The 11,889-nt window shown below is 35.6% G+C and overlaps 3 protein-coding genes across 4 annotated transcripts in view; 2 read left to right on the forward strand and 1 right to left on the reverse strand.

Moving 5' to 3' along the window:
- Nucleotides 1-5,854, forward strand: part of LOC106078573 (glucose-induced degradation protein 4 homolog) — a 10,714-nt gene extending 4,860 nt beyond the window's left edge. For both annotated transcript variants that reach the window (XM_056019228.1, XM_056019227.1), the window contains 3 exons: nt 2,211-2,312; nt 2,659-2,789; nt 3,388-5,854. In XM_056019228.1, coding sequence (XP_055875203.1) covers nt 2,211-2,312; nt 2,659-2,789; nt 3,388-3,451 — 297 coding nt within the window. In that variant the 3' untranslated portion in view covers nt 3,452-5,854. The remainder of the gene's footprint in view (nt 1-2,210; nt 2,313-2,658; nt 2,790-3,387) is intronic.
- LOC106078240 (ATP synthase mitochondrial F1 complex assembly factor 2-like) overlaps nt 1-7,184 on the reverse strand; it is a 19,451-nt gene extending 12,267 nt beyond the window's left edge. The window contains exon 1 of the mRNA XM_056019226.1: nt 7,177-7,184. The gene's annotated coding sequence lies outside the window, so the exon portion shown is untranslated. The remainder of the gene's footprint in view (nt 1-7,176) is intronic.
- LOC106069139 (G patch domain and ankyrin repeat-containing protein 1 homolog) overlaps nt 1-11,889 on the forward strand; it is a 153,598-nt gene that overhangs the window by 8,014 nt on the left and 133,695 nt on the right. The gene's annotated exons all lie outside the window — the stretch shown is intronic.

Raw genomic sequence — 11,889 nt, forward strand, 5'->3', positions numbered from 1 at the left:
GGACACGGCTAGCTCAAGACAATAGCGGAATTTTCCAAGAATTAAAAATAACTGTCAAATTTTATCGCCATTGAAAAAAAAACAACACTTGTGTTCTTACAATAAAAAAATATAGACTATGAATATTAGAATACCAAGCATAAAGATGAATCCATCAAAGAATGAGTGAGAATCCTAACTTAAAGAGAATATTTTTTCAACATTCTAATTTTTTACTTTTTTTTTTACTTTTTTTTTTCCAATGTTTCGGCAGGCCGGATAGAAGCACGTCTTCAGCCCGTGGGCCGTAGTTTGGGCATCGCTGGTTTATATTATATACAATGTATTTAAGTATACTATGTAGATTTAACTTATAACCACCACATCTGTCAAGTATGATTTCTTTCTCTTGTTCAAAATACCATTCAAACAAAATAATTAATTACCAAAAAGTTAGTTAAGTAAGTGGTTAATTTTTTATTGATTCTTATTTTGTCAGGTAAAAGAAATAATTGTGCAAAATTTCAGCTCTATCCAAGATTGGGTGTGGGGGAAATAACATGTACAAACGTTTTGCCATACAGCCAGAGTAAGTTGATGTAAAAAGATTTCAAATTTCTTAGGAGGAGTATATAGAGTTTAAATTCATCACTACTAGCATTTTGTTTTAAATCTGTAGATCTAGTTTCCATTTTATAAAATCTCTTTGGGAACAAAAAAGCTATACATACTGTCTAGATCTTAATACAAAAAGCTATAAATGGTCATTAACTTACTCCCCCCCCCACAAAAACGCTAAGAAAAACAACAATGCAAACAAAGGTAGGAGTCATGCTAGTATAAACCTTTGTACAGCTTGCTAAGTTAAATTTACTTTTTCACTTTGTTAGGTACACTGTCTATGTTTTGGGTGCAGTGACTTAAAAATGACAGAGGTTTTTGATTATTATTATTATTATAGCTTTTATATAGCGCTACTTTCATGCTTATAGCATGCTCAGAGCGCTTTTGGTCCAATCTCATTTGTGGACCACTGTAGGGGAGGGGGTATCTAGGAGTTGGTTTTCTGTGCTGCCTTTAGGCGCTCAGTAAACACAACTCTGCCCGAGTCAGGCGTCGAACCTCGAGCCCCCTTCTAGGTAGCCAAGTTCAAGTGCACTTGGCCTCTCGACCACAATTGCCAATAGTATGGACATGACAGGGCAATTATAAATGATTATCAATGGATAAATAATGATTTGACTGCAGAGTTAGATATAATGTATGTAAATGTTTTTTGATACAATGAAATTTTGTATTAATGTTTTTAAATGGATGGCTGCCTGGTCATGTTAGGAACTCTGAACAGTTGTCTCGATGGTCACAGGTTCAACCCTGCCTACTACCATCCTTTGAAGTCTTTTAGGAGGTTTGGGCTAGGACATAATAATCTTGATTTCTTAAGGAAGATCGAAACATGTTGTTGGGTTCCTTTTTCTTACTTTGCTTGGCTCATTAGGGGTTACTTACAATTATCACAATTAAGAACAACTATTACTAAATACACTTCAACTCCAGATCCATGAATAACAATGATACTTTAATATCAAATTGAGCACAAATAATACACAATAAATATTAATATTAATAAACAACCACCAGTCCAGGAAGCAACCTTCCAACCTTCCTAGACCGGGAACAGTACCTCACTGACTAACACATTCTCTCGCACATTCAACGAAGACTAAATCATTCAGTTCATAACATGTGCAAGACCCTAACCTGGGAGTACATAAACAAGGAGGATATAACTATCATACCAAAATATCAAAGTAACATATTCACTCTTGCTATTCCCCCCCCCCCCCCCCTGACACATGTCAAACAAACTCTCTTAACACTCTTTTCCTGAGCCAAACTGTAGCAAATATTTTACAGCATATCTCTGATGAATCTAAACCCTCATTCTCAGAAAACCAAGTTTATATATTACTTTGGGTTTGGCAACATGCTGTTAGTATTATTAAAAGACCTACTGTGAAACATTTGTTCATTATTATGAAAGTCTTGTCTTTTATTATAAATTAACATAAAATCAGTATTTGGTTTTTGTTGTGAAGATAAAAATATTTATATTTCAATAATATTTTCCAAAAGTCGGAAGAGGTTTTGATAACATTGAAAATATTTTGTATATTTCTAATTATCATCTATGAGTATAGGTGTAAAATCATTTTATTCTCTACTTTTAGGGTAAATTTACTTCTTTTATGAATTGTGTGAAGAATTTCAATGCTGATAATTTTGACTATGATGCATTGAGAGCTTCAGACTTTGTCTATATGAGGTGGAAGGTAACCTATATTTAACATATTTATTGTCTAGTAGCTCTCTTTTAATCTGAAAATTTCTTTTTCATTTGATGATTTTATTTCTAAAGTTAGATTGGTAAAATTGAATTAGCTATTAGTTTAAAGATCTAAACATACCAGGGGAGCTAAATGAGATAGTGATATTCCATTAAAATTCAATTTTAAATTTTGCTAATGAGTAAGTAGCCAGTTATAAAATGCATTAAAGGTTCTCACCAATGTTAAAAGAAATATTTTCCTAAATAAAATGCTACTTGTAAAATGTTTGATAAATGAATAAACTGTCTTGATATTTGAACTGCTCTGATTATGTTTATGTTTTATTCAGGAACAGTTCATTGTTCCAGACCACACTATCAAGGACATCAATGGAGCCTCTTTTGCTGGCTTTTACTACATATGCTTTCAGAAGTCTACTGCTACGATAGAAGGCTACTACTACCACAAACATTCAGAAATGTAAAATTGTATTTTAAAAATCTGTCTAGTGATATTATTATGCCCTATAAACTATACCAATTTTGACCTAAGAAATTGAAGTGATACTATCCTTGAATAAAACAATGTTAATTATACAGTACAGTTTTTATTAATAAATAGAGAATCAATTTACATATTGAATGGATGCCTGGTCATATGGTATGCTATTCAGTTATGATGGTCCCTAATTTGAACCCACAGCTTTCCTATTCAAGAACTGAAAGGTAAAAGTCATCTTTCCTGAGGAATATCCAAAATATATTAAACATTGAATAAGCATAATTTTGTATGTAGATGTCACTGCTAGATAAGTGAAATAACCCTCTAATCATGTAACTAATTTGGACCATTATCACAACAATCCTCTTTAAACCATTGCCTTCATCTTGTGGCTGCCACCTTGCTTGAGACGTGATAAAACATTTTTTTGTTTGTTTCAAGAAACATTTAAAACTTAATAAGCAAAGACACAACATAGCGCATATTTAGTTCTGAGTTGTCATAAAGTTATAAACGTTAGTTTCATGTTATACCGTACTTTCTCTCTCAGCTAAATGTCTTATTATTCCTTTCACAGGTTTCAGTCCCTGACACTACAGCACATACCTGAAAGAAATACAGGTGTTTATGAGTTCAGATGATGGAAACCGATTCTTTCACATGCATATTATTAATATTGAGCAGTAAAATCAGTCTTCAGCTTTCATCCTTGGAGCAGAGTAGATTCATCAGTTCTCTAAGGAGCAGTTTAGACTATACATTCGTGGAGAAGTTCTTTCAATGGGGGGTAGCATACCATGGAGCAATACTTTGTGGCCACATACTATAGATCTTTGAAGGATGTCTTTGTTATTTTTTTTCCTACTATTTCTGGGTTGTGTTAACAGCTTTCTCTCCAAATGCTCTAGAGAGCCCCATCTCCGTGCTGATGACCTCCTGTGAATGTCAAGAAGCCAACGAAGCTCAGGAGTAGGAAAGACATTCTATGCAGCTGACTATACTTGCTTGAAGAGATTCTTTCATTTCATTGCCTTAATATTGCAATCCTACATGCTCACACATAATTCTATATTCAACTTATTATACTTAATGGGCATCAATAAGGTAGTAACACAGGAATAAGTGTATCTTAAAATAATCAACTGTATTGAAATAATAACAGTAACACGAATACCAAGTTGTTGATAATAAAATTAAGCACTGTTAGACAGAGATAACTGTTTATAAAAGACGAAGTATATTACACTAAATCTTTCCTTTTTTTCTCTTCCAATACCAGTAGTTATTATTTTGATGCAATAGTCATTCGTCAAGATTACGATTGTTTATGTGATAAATAACTGTAAGGATGTCATTGCACTATTCAATTCTGAGAAATTAACTTAATGAAACATTGAAATATTTAGAAAATTAATTGAAGGTTAGAAAATGCTTTCAATCATATCCCATTGCCAGAAATCATCTACACTAATAGCTCTCTACCCATCTTTGTGAAGTTCTTTTAAACTTATTTAGGTAGCATGTCACTTTAAAATGGGGCTCATGGCTTGAAAAGAAATAAAAACCTTTGATTTACATTAACAACAAAAATAATAAGTAAGTTTTAAAAATTTAGTATGGTGTTGCCTTAATATACAAGTACCGGTAACTGTGTATTTTTTTATGTCATTTACTTAATTAATATCACTTACCAGGTATCTACCTTAAGAGGTTTATTGAGTCAAACGACACTGATAGCTAATTAGTCATGCACTTGAAGCACATGGCTTGAAATTACTATTTTCACTATCTTCTGTTATAGGTACCTGATATCTCATCTAACATGAAAAAAAAAAGTAGTACTTCTGTGTCCAAAACACCTTTAGAATGCTAAGAGAAATTAAACTGAAAAACCTAAGGCATATATTAATTCATTAGTATATAGTCCACATGAGATGTTATATTTGATCATTTGTGTTAGGAACGACACACACACACACACACACCCCCCTCAAAATAAAAAGACCCAATTGATAAGGTATTTTTAAGTTGTATATATTATGTGACTAGCCAATGCATAAATATTTTGTTCAGGTTGAACAGTTAAATAGTTGATTTTTTTTTTCACAGGTTAATTAAAATAGTCTTTCAAATCATAACATTTATATTTAACTTGAGTATTAAGATTAGAAGACTTGTGCACCAGCCATTTTATATAATAGTAAACTTTTTTTTCTGTAGAGAAGTGGATATAAATGACCCATATTTAAAAATATTTTTTTTTTATTTATATAGATACATTTAGTATATACAAATAATTTATTTACCTGCTTTTCAGTTTGTGGTGCTTTGTGTAGAATGTACTTAGTTAATTTATTCAATGACCCCTCGTAAACATAATTCATTGTACACTGTGTGACCTGGCCAGCTGTGCTGTACTCTTGTTGTGTGCTGGGTTGTATGGTGCATGTTGCTAGAACACAACTACTGTGATTTGTAAGCTTCCTTACTGTGTAACATCAGGTTCTGTTCTGTGTTGCTTGTTTTGTCTTTAAAAAACATTATGCTGTGGAGGCTGTGATTGAAACATCCATACTTTGAAACCTAGGAGTGTGCTATTACTTACAAAGCTTAATTTTATAAATAGTATGAGATTAAAACCTGTCAATTAGGCATCTCCAACTGTGGGGACAGTTCAATTTATCTTCTGCTTTGATGGAATGTCTGTAATTTTAAGGTATAAAATTCTTTGTTTTATAACTTTTTTTTTTTAAACTCAATTTCTTTTAGTTTTGTTTAAGAATGTAAAGAAATAGCATAAACCTTTTACCAATTATAAAATAAATTTTAAAAATGACATCTTTCTTGATATTAATGTGTTCCAATAAAAGAATGACGCTCTTATTGACACCCTATAAATTATTATTATCAATTGTTTCAAAATGTGTTGTTTTTTTTGGTCAGTATGAGTGTTGGTGGCATTCATTGTTTGACAAAGTTAATGTAAATAAATCTAATGTCAAGTCAAATTCTTTCCTGATGAATAAAACAATTTTTCATTATGATTTATTTTGTTTTAATTTTCAGGATGGTTAACATTGTGATACTTATATTTAATAGTAATTTTTTAAAATTCTCATAGATAACAACATTGCAAGCTAAAAGTTTTTATTACAAACAATTTGTATATATTTTTGCTCACACAATATAAGGTTTTGCAAGTACTCATCACAGTCTTGCTTCTAGAGTTATTAAGTTATGGAAAAATGTTTTACATTAAAACATCGTCTCAGATGAAGGAATCAAACCTGATCTACTGGCCATAATTGCACAGTCCACAGCAGCACTTGCAAAACAAAACAACATGGAAAGACAAAGGCATAGCCCTCGACACTAAAATTAGATTGACGGCTACTTCTTATATATGCTTGTGAATCTTGGACGCTAAATGCAGATTTAGAGGGGAAGATCCTAGAAATGGAATTAAGATGCTACAGAAAGCTCTTATAAGGTATCAAGACTTACAAAGACCGTATCACAAATGAAGAGATTAGAAACAGGAGTAATACAGCTATTGAATCCCATGATGATCCGCTAACTACTGTTTAAAAAAAAAGGAGACTATGGCCATATGACTAGGTTCTCAGGGCTCGTAAAGACCTTCCCTCAGTGAACAGTACCAGGAAAAGAGGAAGAGGCAAACAGAGAAAACGATGGGAAAGAAATTCTTTCCTTGGCAAAAGGCAGGAATTGAGAAAGACGGTAACAAAAAAATATATATGTGGTGCTCCAACAGGTAAACAGACTAAAGGATATGGGTGAAGGTCAAAATCAAGTAAATGAAACAGGAATTATTTTGAGCACCTATCAGTAGGCCCTATGTTGGGCCCTGAGAAGACCTCGCACTCTCAATGTATGGAGCCGGACAAGATAGACCAATAGAATTTTATGAATTTGATTAAACGTTTTTAATTAGGCCTATTAGTTATTTTTTGCACCTAGATTCCATGATCTAGTTTGATATTTTTAGCAGTCTATTCAAACAAACAAAAAATAATTTAGGAATTATTATTAATTTAGGGTGTGGAGGGAACCATGGGCGTAGCCAGGATTTTTTTTCGGGGGGGGTTTTGGGGGGGGGGGGATTTTTTTTACCCCCCCCCCCCCCCGCGAATTTTTTTTTATATGTATTTATGTGTGTGTTTGTACATAATCTTTATTGCATTCTGACCCTTCATTCTTTCGGAAGACGTTTAGTGTGCCCTAGAATAGGTTCTTCCATGAGTTAGCGGAAAAATTGTAGATTCCCCGCCAATACTAGCAAGGGGGTCTGGTGGAGCGCTAGGAGCTCCCCCAGCGCGGGGAGAAGCCCCGCCGCCAAGCACTATTTCTGATATTGAAAGCCAACAAAATGCATATTCTGAGGTATCTACAGTGCATTTTCCTGCTATTAAAAGGTTTTATTTCAAATACCTAATGTGCTATTCTTACTGTCTTAGACCCCCCCCCCCCCCCCGCGACGTTTGGCGCATTTGCCGTCAAGCTATTTCCATAAAATTGTAGATTCCCAGCCATTACTAGCAATGGGGTCTGGGGGAGCGCTAGGAGCTCCCTTAGCGCGGGGCGAAGCCCCGCCGCCAAGCACTATTTCTGATATTGAAAGCCAACAAAATGCATATTCTGAGGTATCTACAGTGCATTTTCCTGCTATTAAAAAGTTTTATTTCAAAAACCTAATGTGCTATTCTTACTGACTTAGACCCTACCGCGCTGTTCGGAGCATTAGACGTCAAGCTATTTCCATAAAAATCTGTCACTGGTAATGTGTGAAGCCTCTTCCCACCTGCCATGAGGACCTCAATGAATAAGGGCGTCAAGTTGTACTAGGATATCATTGCAACTCTTCTTATGCGTAATTCATTTTGTCGGAGAACATGTCCCGCAAACCTCATGCGTCGCTCTCTCACAATCTTACTAAAGGGTCGACTCCCAGTTCGGCATAGGATTTCCTTGATTTAAACCCGATCTCTATAACTGACTCCTAAAATATGTCTTGACCATCTTTGTTGAGCCACATTTAGTGTTTTTCAATTTCGGCAGATTACTATTCACTGCAGTTTATTAAGGGAACCCTGCCACTGGTAAAAATGTGCAACCTCTCTTGAATACGCTCTTGGAATTAAGTGACTGTAGTTTGCTTTAGATTTTATATCGAAAAGAGAAGTTTTATCGTCAAAATCATCTGTTGGGGGTTTTCCAACTCAAAATGCTCTGTAGGGGGATCTTAAACTCAAAACCATCTGGAGGGGTTTTAAACTTTAAACAATTTCCATCTGTAGAAGAGGGGTTTAAACTCAAAACCCCCGATTGGATTGGCTACGCTCAAATAATTTTAGTGTGTAATTTGCTTTTTTTTTATATTGAAGAGGTATTTTTTTTTAGCATTAAACCCCTCTGAATGGGGGTTTAAACTCAAATTCTTTTGGCAACGCTCATAGCTTTTTGAGTTCGTAATTTGCTATTTTTTTACACTGAAGATGTATTTTTTAGCCTCAAACCCCCCTAGCGGGGGGTTTAAACTCAAAACCCCTTTGCCTGCGCTCATAGATTTTAGAGTGAGTAATTTGCTTTTATTTATATTGAAGAGGTACTTTTTAGCTTCAAACTCCACTGGAGGGGAATTTAAACTTAAAACCCATTTGACTACACTCATAACATTTTGAGTGTATAATTTGTTTTGTTTTTATTATTAAAGAGGTATTTTTTACTTTCAAACCCCGCTGAAGTGGGGTTTAAACTCAAAACTATGTCAAAACCCATTTAGCTACGCTGATAACATTTTGAGTGCCTAATTAGCTTTTTTTTTTATATTGAAGAGGGGGTTTATCGTAAATTTTTGGAGGGGGTTTTAAAATCAAAATCTTCCTTAACTGTGCTCTTGGAATTAGGGGATTTTCGTTTGCATTTTTTTTTGTTTTGTTTTATAGAAGAGGGGGAATTAACAGCAAAAACCCCAAGTAAGCGGTTTAAAACTAAAAACCCCTGGTAGGGGGTTTTAAACTCAAAACTCCTGGTAGGGGTTTTTAAACTCGAACCCCCCTGGTAGGGGGTTTTAAACTCAAAACCCCCTGGTAGGGGGTTTTAAAATAAAACCCCCATTGGTTGTGCTGGGGCAAGTGATGGTTTAGTATTAAAATCTCACCTAAAATAAACAAAATCAAAGCAAAAAAATCATTTACTAAATTCCGATTCCCCCCCCCCCCCGGGGGGGGATTTCATTTCGGGGGGGGGGGGGGTTTGAACCCCAAAAACCCCCCCTGGCTACGCCCATGGAGGGAACATAAGAAAAATTCATCCCAAATTTCATCATGATCGGTCAAATGGTTTTGTTTTCTATAAATATACATAGCCTACCATGGGCGTAGCCAGGGGGGGTTCTTGGGGTTCAAATCCCCCCCCCCCCGCTGGGGGGGGGGGACGGAATTAAGTGACTGATTTTTGCTTACATTTTGTTTATTTTAGGTGAGATTTTAATACTAAATCATCACTTACCACAGCACAGCCGAGGCAGTTTTGAGTTAAAAACCCTCTACCAGGGGGTTTTGAGATTTTAAAAACCCCATAAGGGGGTTTTGAGATACAAATCCCTCTACCAGGGGGGTTTGAATTTTAAATCCCCTACCAGAGGTTTTTGCAGTTAAACCCCCTCTTCTATAAAAAAAAAACAAAAAAAAAAATGCCAACAACAATCCCCAAATTCCAACAGCACAGTTGAGGAAGATTTTGATTTTAAAACCCCATCCAAAATTTACGATATTTTCAATCTTCAATATAAAAAAAGCCAATTACACACTCAAAATTCTATGAGCGTAGCCAAATGGGTTTTGAGTTTAATCCCCCTCCCCCTTTCAGTTGGGGTTTGAAGCTAAAAAGTACCTCTTCAATATAAAAAAAAAGCAAATTACACACTATAAAATCTATGAGCGTAGCCAAAGGGGTTTTGAGTTTAAATCCCCCTCCTCCAGATGGCTTATTCTTTAAAGTTTAAAACCCCTCCAGATGGTTTTGAGTTTAAAATTCCCCTACATAGCGTTTAGAGTTGAAAACCTCTCTCTTCAATATTATTTTAAAGCAAACTACAGTCACCAAATTCTATGATCGTAGCTAAATGGGGTTTTGAACTAAAAACAAAACAAAAAAAAAAAAAAAGAGATTTTTTAGTTTAAAACACCTCAACAGATGATTTGACGAAAAAAACTTTCCTTTTCGATATAAAATCTAAAGCGAAATACAGGCATGTAATTCCAAGAGCGTAGTCAAGAAAGGTTACAAATTTCTACCAGTGGCTTGGGCTCCATTAATTAAGTGTGAATAGTCTTCTGCCGAAATTGAAAATCATTAAATGTGTCTCAACAAATATGGCTAAGACAAATTTTAGGAGTCAGTCATAGAGATCGGGTCTAAATCAAAGAAATCATATGCCGAACTGGGAGTCGAATCCTTAGTAAGGTTGTGACAGAGCGTCGCATGAGGTTTTGCGGGACATGTTTTCCGACAAAATGAATTACGCAAAATAAGAGTTGCGGAAACAGCTTGCCGGAAAATGCGCCGAACGGCGCGAGAGGGTCTAAGTCAGTAAGAATAGCACATTAGGTTTTTGAAATAAAACTTTTAATAGCAAGATAATGCACTGTAGATACCTCAGAATATGCATTTTGTTGGCTTTCAATACCAGCAATAGTGCTCGGCGGCGGGGCTTCGCCCCGCGCTGGGGGAGCGCTACGAACTCCCCCAGACCCCCTTGCTAACAAGGGCGGGAAGTCTACAATAAACAATAAACGTCTTCCGAAAGGGTCAGAATGTAATAAAGATTAATTATGTACACACACACACATATTTTTTTTTTCGCGGGAAGGGGGGGGGAGGTCGGTCGGGGGGGGGGGATCCCCCCCCCCCAAAACCCTCCCCGAAAAAAAATCCTGGCTACGCCCATGTAGCCTACATACAGACGGCTTACATTTTGCTTTATATATTAGACAAGCATTACACACCAGCTACGCTCGTTTATTTGTTCCAAAGCTATATATTGTTTATTTGGCCCTGGACCTCCTTCTGTTTTGTTTTCTTACTTATAACAACAATAATAAAAGGCCCACAAGTACCTCCCCCACACACATATACATTCTTTTGGTCAGCGTATTCTAGTAGCCTATATTTTACGTTAAATTGGACCAGCCTGTAAATTCGAGTATAATACGTTGCCTTATTTTTTTTCGCCCTTTTAATTAAAATTCGCCCTTTGGCCTGTTTATTCCAGTATAAGCCTATGTTACGTTTAAGTGGAACGGCCCGCTTGAAACCACACTCATTTCTGGCTTGTGTGAATTATATATCTATCCCCCTGCTTTTTAGCGCCGCTCCCAAACAAGTATTTTTTTGGCCAGCGAATTTGATTACCATTATTGTTTATTACCCACACCACCACCACCCTACACTTTGAAAATTGTCCTACATACACATTCTGAGTATTCTTCAGCATTTCACCTTTTTATTTAAATATTTGAGAGGCTCTCTGATGCTTATTGGCAATAGCCCCCCCCCCCCCTTTTTTTTTTTAATTATCGCATCCTGCGCATCAAATACTCACATACGATTTTGGCTGAACCTCCCTCCACCCATAATAGAATTTTGGCCCATGATATACATAGTATGATGCTTTGAATTCATCATCAAGGGCTTGAGAGGCTCAAGATGCTTTGAATTAGAAAGGCCCGCTTATATCGACCTCCCATTTACAAACTTTTGCTTCTAATGTCACACTTTTCTCACACCCCCCCCCCCCTCGGTCACATATAATTACTGTGCTTTAACTTCAATACTGAACCCCTTTTTTTGTAATCATTCTGGCGTCCCAACGCTCTTTGACTCAAGAATTATATTATCTTTTTTTTTTCTCCACCCTCAACACATACAATGATAGTTATACCTAATTTCATGATGAGCTGAAAACTTTTCGCACAAGTCAATGTCTGATTCATATGACAATAAAAGTTTGACACCAAGGAGTGCTAATGAAATTCATAATAAAAAGAGTTTAGAT

The sequence above is a fragment of the Biomphalaria glabrata genome, chromosome 2, assembly GCF_947242115.1.
Source record: "Biomphalaria glabrata chromosome 2, xgBioGlab47.1, whole genome shotgun sequence".
NCBI lineage: Eukaryota > Metazoa > Mollusca > Gastropoda > Planorbidae > Biomphalaria > Biomphalaria glabrata.